Genomic DNA, 18607 nt, shown 5'->3' with positions numbered 1-18607 from the left:
GGGGTTCTCCTTACAATCCATACCAGACCTAAGGGCCTGGTGTGCCCCTGTGGGGGAACCCATGCCAGTTTTTTATTTAAAATTTGGCGTGGAGTTCCCCCTCATGATTCATACCAAACGCCATGGCTAGAAATGGCGGGAATCCAAGTTGGATACCCGTCGCTTCTATGATGTTTTTTTCCCATCGCGGCGAGCCGGCTTGGTGCTGGCTCCCGCAACAGGGCTCGTAGGTGGTCATAGGGAGCGAGATTGATACAATATCGCGGTCACCTACTGTAAAGCAGAACTTCCTTACATCTGAGCACCACAAACTAAAAATGCTATTTAATTCACTTTTACTATTCAAAGCAAACTCACTCATCCAAGTCTGTATGTTTTATTTGGTTGAGAAATCACTTTGAACCCCACCCCAGAACTTTTAGGTTTGTCCATCTTGAGTAAGGGCAGATGATGCATGTAGCATTTACTTGGAATACATCAGGCATGCAAGCAGAAGGGAGTGCTTGGCTGAGAAAACCCCTCTTCCCCCCTGAAGACTCCTGGGATGTATGACATAATTTTCCTATTCCTAAAAACCAGGAAGTAACTGATGAAATGTAAATAAAAACGTTTAAAACAAGTATGTTTAATATACCCCCCTATCCATTTAGTATTGCTTGCAGCATGAGGATTAAAAATAGTTAAGATCATTAGACTAGCAATCACAGGCAGCTGTGCCTTTTATCTCACACTGCAAATATACAGCAAAGGTACATTTTTCAGTGTGCTACTTAGGCACGATTAGCACATCTACGTGTTCTCTATAACGAAGAAAATCTTCACTTTTTGAGTTCAGGTCCACTTTAAGTTCACTTTCTTGTTCAATGCATTTTATTGACATTTTCAATACATAACATAAAATGTAAACCAACATGTGTACATATCATGGTTACAAAACATTACGTACGTAGATTACGTACACTAAGTATAAAGTCCATATTGAGAAGAAGAAAGTTCTTATGAACTTTCAGTCTCTTCATGAAGAACAGATATGCAGGCATCAAAAAGGGGAAGACAGTGCTACATGGAGGAAGCCTGCACAGACCTTGTTTCGATTGGGCGGCTGGTGGCCAATAATATTGCATAATGCTAACCACTAAACTGCTGTGGTACATAGTCCTATTCAGTGCAGTTTCTTCTTTAAAACATTCCACTGTTTGCTGTCAGAACACCAGTCTAAATTCAGTTGATCATACATATGATTTACACACGCAAGCAGGTACGAAGCTGCAAAAGAATCTGATGATGAATATTCCTGGGACATCTGATGGCTTCTAGGACTGGGGACGAAAAGGTTAATCTCATTAACGCCTCTGTGGATAGAGAGCTCATGTCTATCCATCTGCATAAAGCATATTCCTGTCATTAGGATACCGTACCATTGCCACAATAGATCTCCTTCAGGGGTCAAGTCCTGGGGAAAAAATTGTGGGAACTCCCGCCCAAGATCCACTCCCCCACCAAAAAAAAATAAATGATACGCTCATATGCATAATTATTAAACCGCATGTTTTTTTTTTTTCGATCCATTGTACCTTAGTAATCCTTTATGTTACTGTCCGCTTCCTGTATATGGATTCATCGGGTAGTGTGCGGGTATTCCGTCACTTCCTCGATGACGCAATGTCTCCTGGGAGCTTTTGTCATTGTTCCCAGGAGACAATGCGGAGGTCTGCCGCAAGTTTTTCGCGGGATTTAGAAAGAACTTAAGTCCCGATGAATCCATATACAGGAAGCGGCCAGTAACATAAAGGATTGCTATGGTTCGCCTGCCCCTGACAGTGACTCGAGCTGGGCATCGCCGCTTAGTGAAGGATAGGCTCGGGCGGCTCAGCTGCTCTAGTTCTGCAACTTGAGCCCTGATCTCCTTACACCAACACTGTAAAAAGTACACTCTATCAGCTAAAGTGGAAGGAACTGGAGGAATTTAGATGTTCCTCCGCTAGAAGAAGAGACACCCAGTTCTTAGAATATGTGCATCATGTATTTCTATTCAAGAGTAGGGCAAAAGCTCACTTTATACATACTTAGTGGAGTGCCGCTCCAAGCACCGACGATATGGTACTGGTGGACACATTCCAAAACAGGTGCAGGTGTGAATGATTAATTCAATGCTGTAAGAATGTACAAAGAGAACGCCACACACCTTTGAGCAGCTCAAGGTGCAAGAAAGATGAAAGATGGCCTCAGCCCTTGCTCCTCCAATAAGCAACGCTCTCTGATGTGTTTTGCCTCACCGCTGGCGCTTAGTCATAGAGGTATACCCCTATGACTAAGCCCCTTGGCGGGGCAAACAAGTCGGAGGATTCAGGGCTGAGGCCACCTTTCATCCCTCTTGCACCTTGAGTGGATCCGAGATGTGCAGCGTTCTCCTTGTACATTCCTAAAAGCTCACTTCATCTTAAAATCACCCTGTTGTACTGTAGTTGCTTCCTGTCAAGGTGTCTTTGGAAAGCAGTATACCTTGCTATTATCAAAGCTTTAGAGGCACACCTTGACACATGAATATCTAACAAATAAAAGAAGTGACTAAAGGATCACAAACAATAAAACAGAAAAATGCCACTTCTAAAGGACCAGATATAAAAAAAATGTTTCTCCTAGCACTTCTTATTCAGTAACAGACTGGTGATTAAGAGAAGCAATCAGTGCTATACTGTATAATTCAGCATGATAAAAAAGTAATGCCATTTCAACTAACCCAAGGAAGACTTCAAAATGATATGATCATATCAAAAAGCCACACAAGTCCCAAACGTCAAGGCAGTAGCCATTCAGCTTGGCAGCTCTCATTCATGTATTATTAACAGTATTAGAAAACAGGCTCACATACCTAAAATTAAAGTAGGCCAGTTAGTAATTCTGGCTTTCAGACCCTGGTGAAATATTTCATGAAGAAACATGATGGTTTCACTGAAAAAGAAAAAGAAAAAAAAACACAACACACATTACTGACAAATTATAATCCCTCAATATTCAGCAATTAACGCAAAGATCAAGTGCTACTGGAAAACAGCAACTCAATATTTAACTTGATTTCCAATAGCTGTATGAAGAAAATATTAATGGTGTCTGCAGTGGGCCTGGAAATAATGAACAATAAAATGCATAAATAATACATCAACAAAGAATGAAGAATATAAAGGTGAAATCACAGGTCATCTACCATAAAGGTCAGTAGTAATTAGCCATTTCTCAGTAAACAAGGCACAGCTGGCAGCTTTCGCAATATGAATGTGAAATTAATAAAATTATAGATTAGTCTATGGCGATATCACAGCAGTCATATCTCAATTAAGCCGACCGTAGATGGAATGAAATTCGTCCGGTTCAGCAGGGAAATGCTGAATTTCGATCCATCCATGGACATCCATCTATGGACAGGCTCTCGATTGACTTCTGTATGACAAGCACGTCAGTTTATTTTTTTTAGCTCAATCACTGCTGTTGGCTATAGTCTACCCTCTATTAGAATACAATAGCTCTAGGGAAGGGATTCCCCCATCAACACAATCAATCATTGCTGCCGACTATAGTCTCCCCTCTATTAGAATACAATGCACTGGAAAGAAGGATATAGAGGTACAGTATACACCGCAGCTCAGAGAAATCATTCAAATAAGCAATAAACGGCATCATGCATCTTTCCATCCATCTTTCTTAGAAGATGGATAGACCTTCCTGTCTTAAGCTTCTGGTTCTGTCCATATCTATGGGTGCATGAGGATGGTATTTGGGACACAAGTACAGGACAAGCACTGGCAGCCAGAAGATTAACAGGAATAAGCCCCTCGTTGCACCAAGTTCTGTGGCATATTTAAAGAAACAATCGATGAGGAAAGAGAACCATGTATGTCTACCTTCAATACAGTAACAACTAAAAAGCTGAGTTAAATAAAAAATATTGCCCCTTCGCATAGCGTGTGCATCAATCAATTGCGTGAACGCCGTGTCCTCAGCACACATGTCCAATGGGAAGTGTCCCTAGGCACTTTTAGTGAACACTGTATGGAGAGACAAGACGAGGGACAAGAAATAAAATTACAGCAATGTCAATAAAAACAGAAGTCTATAGATAAAGAAAGATAAAGAAAGAAAAGTGCAAAAACGGTGTTGGTGAAATCAGTAAGCAATTTTAGGCTCTAGTGTTGATTCAAGTTTGAAAGTTTGTGTTTAACTCTCCCGGATGTAAAGTGTTAAGGATGTGTGTATAGTATGCATAGGAAGAAGCAATCTTTGTTCCCCCTCTTGGTGGTCTGTCAATGTGTTCCATGACCATCCTTCTCAAAGGATGTACTGTACTTGATGGTTGTTTTCAGCAAAGTGTACTGCTTCAGCTTTACATAGATTAATAGGTTCTCCCTTGGCTATTTTGGTAAGTGCTTTTCTTATGTCACTTCTTTGGCATTGGAAACATCGATTAAAAGGACCTAAGGTTTTGCCAACATATGTAGCATTTTCACAGCAAAATACGATGTTCCATTTTATACTGTAGCAGTCTTGTAAAGGGTAATTTCGCCTGTGTGTGGATGTGTGAACTGTGTCCCCTAGATCAAAGAATTGCAAACACTGCTATTATAAAACTTGTAACATTTAGTTAGAAAACTTGTAAGGCATCTTCACATATTTAGATCTGGAGTCAGCTTGCACCAACCAATCATGCAATGATCTGTGTTTATAAGGGTAGGGCACTAAGCTGCATCTAGCTGCAATAGTTATGCCCCGTACACACGATCGAAAATTCTGACATCAAAAGTCTGATGTGAGCTTTTGAATGGAAATTCCGACCGTGTGTAGGCTCCATCAGACCTTTGCTGGTGGAATTTACGCCAGCAAAAGATTGAGAGCTGGTTCTCAGGACCAGCTGTCCTACATTGTCTGTAAGGACATCAAGGACCGGTTAACTTACCAAGAGGAGAGCACAGGTGGAACAAGGAAAAAGTAAGTGTTCCTGCTTATTTCTTACAAAAAACAAATGTCCAAACCCGGATTACAGGGGCGTTGGTCCTGGAGGGGTTAAGTCACCTGAAAGAGAAGCCTAAAGAGGAACAGGAAGCCATCAGCTGGTGCCTGTGGAGTCTATAGCAGTGTGGACTGGCTGGTGACTGCAACACCATCACTGAATTGTGGAGATCCCCTCTTTGGGACCCCTGAGGCAGGCAGTAAATTAGAAAAAAAAACCTGTTAACCACTTAACGCCGGCCGCACGACTATTTACGTCCGCAAAATGGCACGGACAGGCAGATGAGCGTATATATACGTCCTTGCCTTTCCGCGAGTCGGGGGTCCGATCGGGACCCCTCGGGGAGCGATCCGGGACGACGGCGCGGCTATTCGTTTATAGCCGCTCCGTCGCGATCGCTCCCCAGAGATGAAGAACGGGGAGCGCCGCATGTAAACACGGCTTTCCCGTGCTTTACTGTGGCGGCGCATCGATGGTGTCATCCCCTTTATAGGGGAGACACAATCGATGACATCAGACCTACAGCCACACCCCCCTACTGTTGTAAACACACACTAGGTGAAGCCTAACACGTTCAGCGCCCCCTGTGGTTAACTCCCAAACTGCAACTGTCATTTTCACAATAAAGAATGCAATTTAAATGCATTTTTTGCTGTGAAAATGACAATGGTGCCAAAAAGGAGTCAAAATTGTCCAAAATGTCCGCCTTAATGTCGCAGTCACGAAAAAAATCGCTGATCACCGCCATTAGTAGTAAAAAAAAAAAAAAAATTATAAAAATGCAATAAAAATATCCCCTATTTTGTAAACGCTATAAATTTTGCGCAAACCAATCGATAAACGCTTATTGCGTTTTTTTTTACCAAAAATAGGTAGAAGAATACGTATCGGCCTAAACTGAGGGAAAAAAAATTATATATGTTTTTGGGGGATATTTATTACAGCAAAAAGTAAAAAATATTGCATTTTTTTCAAAATTGTCGCTCTATTTTTGTTTATAGCGCAAAAAATAAAAACCGCAGAGGTGATCAAATACCACTAAAAGAAAGCTCTATTTGTGGGGAAAAAAGGACGCCAATTTTGTTTGGGAGCCACGTCGCACGACCGCGCAATTGTCTGTTAAAGCGATGCAGTGCCGAATCGCAAAACCTGGCCTGGGCATTTAGCTGCCTAAAGGTCCGGGGCTTAAGTGGTTAAGGGATGGGCAATACTGGCGGCGAGCCAGAGTTATGGACTATTTTGCGCTTGTTTGCTGAAGAAAGCTGTTTTGTTCGCTGGGGTTTTTGTGAGTAGAAGACTGTTTGCTTTTACCAACAGCTGGCTGGTAATCTCAGGCTCCAATATTAAAATATATACTGTACATCAGGGGTGCCTAACATGCGACCCAACAAAAAATCGTAAACTTACCTACTTACTTTGAGGGAATTTTCTGCAAAAATGCATTTACACTTAGCAGACACGTGTCCGAAGAAAATTTTGACTGTGTCTTTAATGGCCCTTAATAAGTGTTTTCTTCCCAAATAAAAATATCCCTTCACAATCTCACCCTATTCATGTCATCAGTTTTCAGCAGCACATATATTTGTGAACAAAGATTTTCAAGGATGAAGCACATGAAGGGAAAAATTAGAACCAAAATACCTGATGAGCACCTTGAGAATTCATTGAGAATTGCTACTCCATCCATCCAACTGGGTATTGATGTGTTAGTTTATCAAAAAGATTGTCAAATATCACATTAGTTTTATGTTGCCCTCTTTTACTTTTATAATAAAAATTGAGTATATTTTGTTGTCATATTAATAAAGCTATTTTGTATTTTTAGTATTACTTTAGTTTTGTGTCTTTCGTGACTGACACATTCACATCCCCTATTCCAGTCTCCAGCTTGGGGATTTGGGGTTTCATCTTTTCACTTTTGTGTGTGTGTGTGTGTATATATATATACACTGTATATATTAATTTTTTTAGGTATTGATCTTAGCTGTAGAGAACATATCATTGGCAGTGCAATGATCTCTGGGGGATGGTTTCCCCATGCAGGATGTTAGCTGTAGTTCATTTCTAGTGCAGCTGGATGGAAGCTTGAGGAAGGCTTTTGAGAAGTTGAAAGCAGTACAAGTGTTCTATAGGAAAATGTGTCCAGAATGAACATTGAGAACTCTGCCCCTAAAAAGACATGGCATTTGGGGTCAAATATGTGCTGCAGTCATTCACAATCTGGCTCTAGAAACATGCCTCTGTGCTTAGTATTGAGTACTGAAAAACAGTGTAACACATTATGCACAGAGATGCATTATGGGCTCCATATGAAAATTGGGAAATGCATTAATGCTATAAGCTGAACTTCAGAAACACATAACAATAATTTTACAGTTACACATTAATAAAAATAGGTTATTTAAAATACTGCTAATAGAAGCACATGAAATATGTATTTAATTAAAGTGGTAATAAAGGAAAAAAAATATATATTGCAGCTCAACAACCCTTAAACCTTTCGCACCGGCCGCTCAAAGGTATGTTGCCTCCCAGCACCATGGTCCTTGGCGCAGAGAGGCTGCATATTTGCGTGAATTGTGCTGAGAGTGCGTGCCCTGCGTGCTCCTGGCATAGTTACCAGCACCCAACCAAAGGCTTGCGAGCAAGCAGCAATCAGGAGTTTTCAGATAATGTGACCGCCATGACAGTTAACCATGGCGCTCACATGGTCTTAAGCCCCACCTCCCGGTCCTTTAAGAGGTTTAGGTTGCCGGGAGGTGGGGCAGGGTTTAAGACCACGTGACCGCCATGAGAACAGACGATCAATGACAGTGCCACTGTGAAGAACGGGGAAGGTGTGTTTACACACATGTCTCCCCGTTCTTCAGCTCCTGTGACCAATCGCGGGACACCGGCGGGGATCGGGTCCGCGGGTCCCACGGCCACGGTCACGGAGCTTCGGACCGGGTCACTTGCGCGACGTACCTGTACGTGCCTGTGCACAGCTGTGCCATTCTGCCGACGTATATGTGCACGAGGCAGTCCTTAAGTGGTTAATGTAATACATTTATCCCAAAAGGGAAAAAAAATGGATTGCTGGAACGGATTTTAAAGTGTGAGCTGGAGTTTGGCTTTAATTTGTTAGTGTATCTAAATCTGCTAATACATTTAAGACTACCCTCCCCCTAGACTGACATAGCTGCTGTCTGCTGTACCTCTCGTGCTTCTTCATCCAGAGTGGTGCCTTTACTAATACAGGAGGTGAGGGAAACAAGCAAAAGAAAGAAAACTTATGCAGCCACCACATGCCCAATTTGATGGACACTACTACATTTTATGGAGTTGTTATTCTAACACTGAGAGTGTACATCAGTGCACTGCTGCTTCTCCATTATCCAATAGGCAGGCTTGGGGCTAGGTAGGTACCCAAAGATGCAGAAATTTGGTACCCATTTTCTATAGTCATCCATCTGATGGGTGAGTACCACTACCATTATTTTGGTGAAGTGAAGTTTGTTAAACTGTCCACATCGGGATACATGTAACGATACCACTGAAGTTGAGATTAGGGCCCATTCCTGCAGTAAAAAATATACAGTACAACTTAACGGCATCAAAATGCATTTCAATAAGAAACTGAACTGACTAATATACTGTATATGACTAGTGCACTTTTATAAACCTAAATTAGAGACTTTAACAAAATAAAGCAGCATTTGGGCATTTATACCCTTTAAGCCGGTCCAATAAAATACATACTAAATGCACAAACGCATCATTTTTTTTGTGCATTTTGAATGTATCTACACCATGGAAAACCTCTATACTGTTCCCCCTTACTAAAGTGGTTCTAAAAGTGCAAGTTTTTTTTACCTTAATGCAGTCTATGAATTAAGGTAAAAAAACTTCTGGGTGTAGCAACCCCCCCCCCTATTTTCCTGAGCCCCATCTTCATTCAGTGATGTGTATCAGAGCAGAAGCTCTCCAAGGTCCCTCTCTCCTCATTGGCTCACACAGCAGTGAGCGCCATTGGCTTCTGCTGCTGTCAATCACAGCCAGTGAGCAAATGAGAAGAATGTGTGGGGAGACCCGCTCCATGTGTAAATAGACACAGAGTGCAGCTCAGGAGAAGCTTACTACTGGGGGGCATTTATCAGGGGGGAGGAGCCAGGAGCGCCGGTGGGGGACCCAAGAACAAAAGGATTGGAGCTGCTCTGTGCAAAGCCATTACACAGAGCAGGTAAGTATACGATGTTTTATATTATTATTCCTATTTTTTGTATTATTCTTTCCTTTATACACAGAAAAAACATGTTTAAAAACACAAAAATGTATATTTGAATCACACAAAAACACATGCAGCAACCCACATCGCAAACGTGTGTGAAATAGCTCCTACTGTATATTTAACTTTGCCCACCTGATCACCTCCCACATCTACTACCCTCTGTTCCACTTCACCCTCCCTTCTAGATTGTAAGCTCTAACGAGCAGGGCCCTCTGATCATTCCTGTATTAAATTGTATTGTAACTATAATGTCTTCCCTGATGTTGTAAAGCGCTGCGTAAACTGTTGGCGCTATATAAATCCTGTATAATAATAATAATAATAATATTTGAGAAATATACCCGGTTTAGCTTTATGTCACTTCTGCAAATTCAGTTTTCACATAACAATAGGATGTTACAAAAACTGTTTAGTTTATTTTATCTTCATCTCTCCTAAATTCCTATAAAACTGTCCTTTCCTGAAAGCCTACTAAGAAATCACAAGAAATATCAAAGGAGATAAAGAACAGCACGTGCAAACATTGGAATCCAACAGTCAATCCCGGAGGCTGCTGATAGATTATGACATAATTTCTAGGCACACGGTGTATCTCCAATTGTGTTTGATGATTCCATTATGTCAGTCATGTTTCCAGGTTAAACTCAGCAAGCTTCATGCAGCTTTTTATCATTAATGTGAATGATGGAGCAGGGAACATAAATCATTATGTTGTAGAATCCAGTCAGCTCTATAATAGCCACAGCAAATAAAATGTTGCTGCTGTCTTGTGACAAAAACGTTGTCACCATCGTCTTCACTGCTAGGAGCCTTTGAGGAATGACTGCTGGAATTCTTAAGGCTTTTTTTTCTATTTTCTAAAACGCTCAGCTGCTTCTACAACCCATCTATGCAGATTAGAAGAATAGAAGAGTATAGTGCCAGGCAACATGTCATGTACATGCAATATTACCAAAGCTGTCTACTGGATTAACAAATGGCATGCTTTTAAGAGCACAAAAAATAATAAAACGTATAGAAACATGTTACTGGCAGAGCTGTCTATTGTTAGCGATTATCAGCCATAAAAGAAGGATTAATTGTGACATTTTGAAATCATCTTCTTTGGGATTACTAGACAGGAAGCCAGATGTACTAGAAACCTTTATGTTCCTTTATCATAGTGATTTTTTTTTTTTTTACTGTGCAAAAGTGTTAGGCAGGTGTAAAGCAATGCTGTAAAGTAAGAATGCTTTCAAAAATATATATTTAAATTGTTTATTTTTTATCAATTTGTAAAATACAAGAAGCAAAATCAAATCAACATTTGGTGTGACTATCCTTTGGCTTAAAACCAGCATTAATTCTTACACATGTACGGTTTGTACACTTGCACAAAGTCAGGGATTTTGTAGGATTAGTTAGAGTCAAGTGTATGATTAACCAATTATTCCATCATCAATTTAATATGTAGGTTGAAACACAGTCATTATCTTAAACAACGAATGCTATGTAGGTGGCTGAAAACTGGGTGGGGAACAGCCAAACTCTGCGACTAAGGTGAGGTTGTGGAAAACAGTTTAATGTCGCAAGTCATACAGCATGGCAAGATTGAGTACAGCTGCAAGACACAAGGTAGTTGTATTGCATCAGCAAGGTCTCTCTTAGAAAGCAGACTGGGGTTTCAAAATGTGCTGTTCAAGCTCTTTTTAAGAAGCACAAAGAAACGAGAACTGTAAACGCAGTGGTCGGCCAGAAAAATACACTGCTCCAAAAAATTAAAGGTACACTTTTTAATCAGAGTATAGCATCAAGTCAATCGAACTCCTGGGATACTGATCTGATCAGTTAAGTAGCAGAGGGGGTTGTTAATCAGTTTCAGCTGCTTTGGTGGTAATGAAATTAACAACAGGTGCACTAGATGGGCAACAATTACACGGCCTCCAAAACAGGAATGGTTTTACAGGTGGAGGCCACTGACATCTTTTTCTCTATTCATCTTTTTCTGACAGTTTTTCACTAGTTTTGCATTTGACTTAGGGTCAGTGTCACTACTGGTAGCATGAGGGGATACCTGGATCCTATAGAGGTTCCACAGGCAGTCCAACTCCTCCTGGAACGACACATCAATAAGTGTCATTGCCAGAAGGTTTGCTGTCTCCCTTAGTACAGTTTCAAGAGCATGGAGGAGATTCCAAGAGACAGGCAGTCACTCTAGAAGAGCTAGCCAGAGCTGTTCAATGTCCTTAACCCATCAGCAGGACCGGTATTTGCTCCTTTTTGCAAAGAGGAACAGGATAAGTACTGCCAGAGCCCTACGAAATTACCTTCATCAGGCCACTGGTGTGAATGTCTCTGACCAAACAATCAGAAACAGACTTCAGGAGGATGGCCTGAGGGCCCAACATCCTTTAGTGGGTGGCCCTGTACTCACTGCCTAGGACCATGGAGCTCGATTGGCATTTGCCATTGAACACTAGAATCGCCACTGGTGAGCTGTGCTTTTCATAGACGAGAGCAGGTTCACCCTGAGCACATGTGACAGATGTGAAAGGGTCTGGAGAAGCCATGGAGAACATTATGCTGCCTGTAAGATTGTTTAGCATGACTGGTTTGGTGGTGGGTCAGTGATTGTTTGGGGAGGCACATCCATGGAGGGACACACAGACCTCTACAGGCTACACAATGGCACCCTGACTGTTATTAGGTATCGGGATGAAATCCTTGGACCCATTGTCAGACCCTACGCTGGTGCAGTGGGTCCTGGATTCCTCCTGGTGCATGATAATGCCCGGCCTCATATGGGGAGAGCATGTAGCCAGTTCCTGGAGGATGAACCTATATCCAACCTGACCTATATCCAAAAGAACACCTCTGGTACATTATGTTTCGGACCATCTGACGCCACCAGGTTGCACCTCAGTCTGTTCAGGAGCTCAGTGATGCTCTGGTCCAGACCTGGGAGAAAAAACTCCAAGACACCATCCGTCGTCTCATTAGAAGCATGCCCTGATGTTGTCAGGCATGCATACAAGCATGTGTAAGCCATACAAACTACTGAGGACCACTTTGAGTTGCTGCAATTAAATTTCAGCAAAATTGACTAGCCTGCTGCATACTTTTTTCACTTTGATTTTTTAGGGTGCCTTTGAATTCAGCCCTCTGTAGGTTGATAATTTTAATTTCCATCAAACAACATTGGCTGCATGCTTATCTACCCACGTGGTACTTACCCACGTGGGTAGATACCGGAGCATGATGGGACTGTGACATCATAAGAGAGGCCTATATAAATCGGATGCAAACCGCCCACCCGTGATTGCAGCGAGAAGAGGCGTCGTGTCAACATCAGAAGAAGGCAGAAGAAGAGAAGAAGACGTCACAGAAGAGCCGGGCTGGCCACCGCTAGTAATTGAGCTAACACACGAAGATAGCGGCGGCCAGCCCTGAAGGAGAAGACATCGAGAGAGCGAGCGGGAGAAGAACCAGGGAGTGGAGAACGGAGAAGATAGAAGACCCCCGGAGAGCGGAGAAGACCCCCGGAAAGCAGAGAAGACCCCCCGGAGAGCGGAAGAGAACCAGACGGCGGTGAAGAAGAAGCCCCCCTGCTAAAAGAGCTAAAGAAGACAGGGGGGGCCCCGGAGCAGACTAATAAATTATTTTAAAAACCCTGTGTTGTGTGTTTATTTACTTTTACACTTTGCCTCCAGGTGAATGGGTAGGGGTACGATGTACCCCATATTCATTCACTTAGAGTGGTGGGCCAGTATCTGGGGGCCCCCTTATTTGAGGGGGCTCCCAGATTCCAATAAGCCCCCCGCAGACCCCGACAACCAACGGCCAGGGTTGTCAGGAAGAGGCCCTGTCCTTATCAACATGGGGACAGGGTGCTCTGGGGTGGGGGGGCCCGCAGTGTGCCCCCCTGCCCCAGAGCACCTAACCCCCCCCATGTTGAGGGCATGCGGCCTGGTACAGCTCAGGAGGGGGGGGGCGCTCGCTCCAAGTCGGATCTCCCGTCGCTTCTATGATGGCTTTGTCTCCATCGCGGCAAGTCAGCTCGGCGCTGGCTCCTGCGATGGGGCTCGTAGGTGGTGAATCTCGCCAAGAAAGGGAGCGAGATTGACAAAATATCGCAGTCACCTACTGTACATGTTCATTGATCCTGACCCTAAGTCCCCGTGTGGTGCGCCCCACGTATTGGAGGGAACAGGGACATTCTAAAACATATGTTACATGTTTGGAATAACATGTTATAAGAGGTTTAATGTTAAACTCCTGTTGTGTAACCACAGATTTAAATTTGGTAATTTTCTTAGTGTGTCTAATAGTGGTACGGCAGGCTTTACATCTGGTACAATAATGAAAGCCTGAACCGTCCAAAAAAGTCAGAGGTTTCTTGGGGGGGTCCGGAACATTTGGTGCAATGATGTTCTGCAGTCCCGGAGCCCTTCTATAAATGCATTTTGGTTTAGAAGGCAACACTGTTTCAAGGTCCCTATCTTTTAATAATATTGGCCAGTGCTTTTTAAAAACTTGTTCTACGCTTTTAAATTGCCTATGGAACCCTGAAATAAAGGTTAGAAGGGTGTCTCTGTTCAAAGCATGGAAAGATATAATAAAATATTTACAAAAATGTGAGGGGTGCAATTTTATTGGGAAAGTGGCACAGAATTGTGAAAGGAAGGAAAATGATAAATGGCTTTCAATTTTTTTTGCAGCTGTGATCTTCTTATATATTGCACAGGACACTGGGAGTGTTTCCTGGACGACTGGTATGTTTCCCCTTTATTTGAGTTGTGGACTCTTTCAGGAAGAGCTCAAGAAATATTGTTAGTACTCAGGGGTTCTCACCCATGCGGGGTGAGCAAGTTCTGGGGTAGTCCGCCTAGCTCCTGTGGCTTGTCCTTCATCCCAAAACAAGTGGGAACCCTAAAACCCAGAGTGGGACTGAGAGACTGGCAGGGACCAGTGTTGTATGCTTTTCTTTACAAGGACTGAAGTGTTTGCTTTACTTTTGGCTGACGAAAGCTGTTTGCCTGTTTTGAGAGACCAATAAAGACTTTCTGTTGATCTCAGGACCTCCATACAGTCCTGATCAAAAGTTTAAGACCACTTGAAAAATGGCAAAAAATCGTATTTTACATTGTTGGATCTTAACAAGGTTCCAAGTAGAGCTTTAACATGCAACAAGAAGAAATGACAGTGAGACAAAACATTTTTTGAGCATTCAATTTAATGAAAACAACGAATAAACTGAAACAGGCTGTTTTTCAGCTGATCAAAAGTTTAGGACCACACATCCAAAAAAAAACTAAACCCCCCCCCCCCCAAACAGAAATCCAACTTCCAAACATGAACTCAGTAATGAGTAGCTCCGCCGTTATTGTTGATCACTTTAAAAATTTGTTTCGGCATGCTTGATGCAAGCATTTCCATGAGGTGAGTGGGACCATTTCTCCAAGTGGTGAAGACAGCCGCACAAAGGCCATCTACTGTCTGGAACTGTTGTCCATTTTTGTAAACTTCCCTTGCCATCCATCCCCAAAGGTTCTCAATTGGATTTAGATCAGGGGAACACGCAGGATGGGCCAAAAGAGTGATGTTATTCTCCTGGAAGAAGTCCCTTGTCCTGCGGGCATTGTGTACTGTAGAATTGTCCTGTTGAAAAACCCAGTCGTTACCACACAGACGAGGGCCCTCAGTCATGAGGAATGCTCTCTGCAACATCTGGACATAGCCAGCGGCCGTTTGACGCCCCTGCACTTCCTGAAGCTCCATTGTTCCACTGAGGGAAAAAGAACCCCAGACCATTATGGCGCTCCCTATACTGTGGCGCGTAGAAAACATCTCAGGTGGGATCCGCTTGTCATGCCAGTAACATTGGAAACCATCAGGACCATCAAGGTTAAATTGTTTCTCATCAGAGAATAAAACTTTCTTCCACCTTTGAATGTCCCATGTTTGGTGCTCTCTTGTAAAGTCCCAACAAGCAGTTCTGTGGCCTTCAAGGAGACGAGGTTTTTGAAGAAGTTTTTTGTTTTTGAAGCCCTTCAGTCTCAGATGCCGTCTCATGGTTATGGGGCTGCAGTCAGCACCAGTAAGGGCCTTATTTGGGTCGAAGATCGTCCAGTGTCTTGATTAGAGACCCTGCTTATGCAGTTCAGCAACCCGACCACGTTCAAAAAGGGAGAGTTTTTTGTCTTTGTCATCACAACGTGTGACTACCTGACAGAGAATGTCAATGAATCCACATCTTTGCACAGATTTGGCCTTTTAAAGGAATGTGGTCCTAAACTTTTGTTCAGCTGAAAAACAGCCTGTTTCAGTTTAAAGTGATCAACAATAAAGGCAGAGCTACTCATTACTAAGTTCATGTTTGGAAGTTGGATTTCTGTTTTGGGGGAGGTTTAGTTTTTTTTGGATGTGTGGTCCTAAACTTTTAAACAGCTGAAAAACAGCCTGTTTCAGTTTATTTGTTGTTTTCATTAAATTGAATGCTCAAAAAATGTTTTGTCTCACTCTCATTTCTTCTTGTTGCATGTTGAAGCTCTACTTGGAACCTTGTTAAGATCCAACAATGTAAAATATGATTTTTTGCCATTTTTCAAGTGGTCTTAAACTTTTGATCAGGACTGTATAACAGTATGTATATATATATATATATATATATATATATATATATATATATATACATATATATATATATATATATATATATATATATATATATATATATATATATATATATATATATATACACATACACACACACACACACATACATGCACACACAGTATATATAAGCTGTTTTACCTGCCAATGAGATTTTTTATCTCTGTATGTCCAGTCCTAAATTGTTTACAACCCTCTCATACAGCATAGCCAGCAGATGGCACCACTTTCTTTATTGCATTTAAAAGCCTCAACCCAGTAGATTGGACAGTGAAAGACTGGCAGCAGACTGGTAAGGTCATCTTTTCTGCATTGAAACCAATGAGCTTCAAACCCCAGCTTGTTCAATTAGGCGTTGGTAATAAAACCTGGAAGCTCATTGGTGTCTATGCAGAAGTGAGCAGGATTTTGCACTTTCCAGCTTTAGTAAATAAACCCCATTGTTAACTTAAAAGTGGGGTATGCCTGCAAGTGATTAAAGTCAAATCAGGCATTTACACTGGTTGCATTTTAAATACATTTATTGATAATTTAATAAATGCAAAACTGTATTAACCACTTCCCGACGGCCGTACGACTATATACGGCCGCAGGGTGGTTCTACATCTCTGGGGCGCCGTCATTTGACGTCCGCCCCTTTCCGCGTTCCCCGCGCGCGCTCCCGAGCGCGCAGCGGGGGAACTGCTGTGCTGGCCGTGTCCCTTGGACACAGCCAATCACAGATCGCCGTGAACGGCCAATCGGAGTGGCCGTTTGCTAGGCGATCTGTGCGGCCAATGAGAGATGATCTCATATGTTTACATATGAGATCATCTCTCATTCCCGGCTCTCGCAGACAGCGGTGCTGTCAGGGGAGAGAGGAGACGGATCTGTGTCTCTTGTACATAGAGACACAGATCGGTCACCCCCCCAGTCACCCCCCTTCCCCCACAGTTAGAACACTAATTAGGGTACACATTTAACCCCTTCCTCACCCCCTAGTGTTAACCCCTTCAATGCCAGTCACATTCATACAGTAATTAGTGCATATTTATAGCACTGATTGCAGTATAAATGTGAATGGTGCCAAAAATGTGTAAAACGTGTCCGATGTGTTCGCCATAATGTCGAAGTCGCAATAAAAATCGCAGATCGCTGCTATTTCTAGTAAAAAAAAAAAATAATAAAAAATAATAATTCTGTCCCTTATTTTGTAGGCGCTATAACTTTTGCGCAAACCAGTCGCTTATTGCGAATTTTTTTTTTTTTTTTACTAAAAATATGTAGAATACGTATCGGCCTAGACTGAGGATAAAAAATGTTTTTTTTTAAAAAAAAATAGCTATTTATTACAGCAACAAGTAAAAATGTATTTTATTTTTTTTTAAATTGTCGCTCTATTTTTGTTTATAGCGCAAAAAATAAAAACCGCAGAGGTGATCAAATACCACCAAAAGAAAGCTCTATTTGTGGGAAAAAAAGGATGTCAATTTTGTTTGGGAGCCACGTCGCACGACCGCGCAATTGTCAGTAAAAGCGACGCAGTGCCGAATCGCAAAAAGTCCTCTGGGCAGGAAGGGGGTTTAAGTGCCCAGTAAGGAAGTGGTTAATGTGTCTTTTTATATCTGCTTGGAGTTTGGTTTTAAGCTGAAAAATTAATTTAATGATAGCATGGCCTACTTTATATATTAGTATGAGGCAAAGTGTTGTCACCTGTTGAGGAAAACGCTGCTCACATCATCATGGCTGATGGGTGGCTTCTTGGAACTGGCTGCCATCCTCAGCGGCCGGAGGAAGCAATTCACAAGGATATAAAGCTGATGCACATATTCTGCCTCGGCCTCAACCATGTTAAACACTATTTGATTCCTCTTCCTCATGCTTTCTGCATGCGGTGAACATATGTAGTCTTGAACAATTGTCTTCCACTTTCTTCTGCACAGCCAACCACGCATAAAGCTCTGAACCTGAAGAGATAAATTGTGTTAATGGAATTGAGGAATGCTCTCCCTGATTTATCAATCAATAAGTAGCCTCACGATAAACATTTTTTCCAACAATATATATTTTTATCCAACAGTGAGTGTCAATGTAAAGTAATAACTAGTAATGCAGACCAAAAATATAGAAATTGTGGGCCAGATCCACATAGCGAGTACGCCGGCGTATCTACTGATACGCCAGCTTACTTTCAAATTACCCGCGTCGTATCTTTAGTTTGAATCCTCAAACCAAGATACGACAGCTTCTGGGTTCGATCCGACAGGCGTACGGCTTCGTACGCCTTCGGATCGTAGGTGCAATACTTCGGCGCCCGCTGGGTGGAGTTTGCGTCGTTTTCCGCGTCGGGTATGCAAATGATCTTTTTCCGACGATCCACGAACATACGCGCGGCCGTCGCATTCTCTTACGTCGTCTCTAGTCGGCTTTTTCCGGCATATAGTTAAAGCTTCTATTTTGCGGCGTATAGATAGACTTGCCATGTTAAAGTATGGCCGTCGTTCCCGCGTCGAAATTTTAATTTTTTTTTTTGCGTAAGTCGTCCGTGAATAGGGATGTACATAAGTCACGTCTAAGTTCAAAAAATGACGTCATTGCGACGTCATTTCGCGCAAAGCATGGCAGGAAATTTCTAAACGGAGCATGCGCAGTTCAATCGGCGCGGGGACGCGCTTCATTTAAATTAATCACGCCCCCTACCCGCC

At 42.3% G+C, this 18607-nt stretch overlaps 1 protein-coding gene across 3 annotated transcripts in view; it reads right to left on the bottom strand.

Annotated features, from left to right (window-relative positions):
• The window catches only part of RASGRF2 (Ras protein specific guanine nucleotide releasing factor 2), a 486592-nt gene that overhangs the window by 235109 nt on the left and 232876 nt on the right, over positions 1–18607 (bottom strand). For all 3 annotated transcript variants that reach the window (XM_040341627.1, XM_040341631.1, XM_040341628.1), the window contains exons 5-6: positions 17616–17869; positions 2873–2952 (exon numbers count right to left, since the gene is read on the bottom strand). In XM_040341627.1, the coding sequence (XP_040197561.1) occupies positions 2873–2952; positions 17616–17869 (334 nt within the window). The remainder of the gene's footprint in view (positions 1–2872; positions 2953–17615; positions 17870–18607) is intronic.

Source organism: Rana temporaria, chromosome 1 (assembly GCF_905171775.1).
Source record: "Rana temporaria chromosome 1, aRanTem1.1, whole genome shotgun sequence".
Classification (NCBI taxonomy): domain Eukaryota; kingdom Metazoa; phylum Chordata; class Amphibia; order Anura; family Ranidae; genus Rana; species Rana temporaria.
This window is presented reverse-complemented; position numbering and strand designations above follow the sequence as displayed.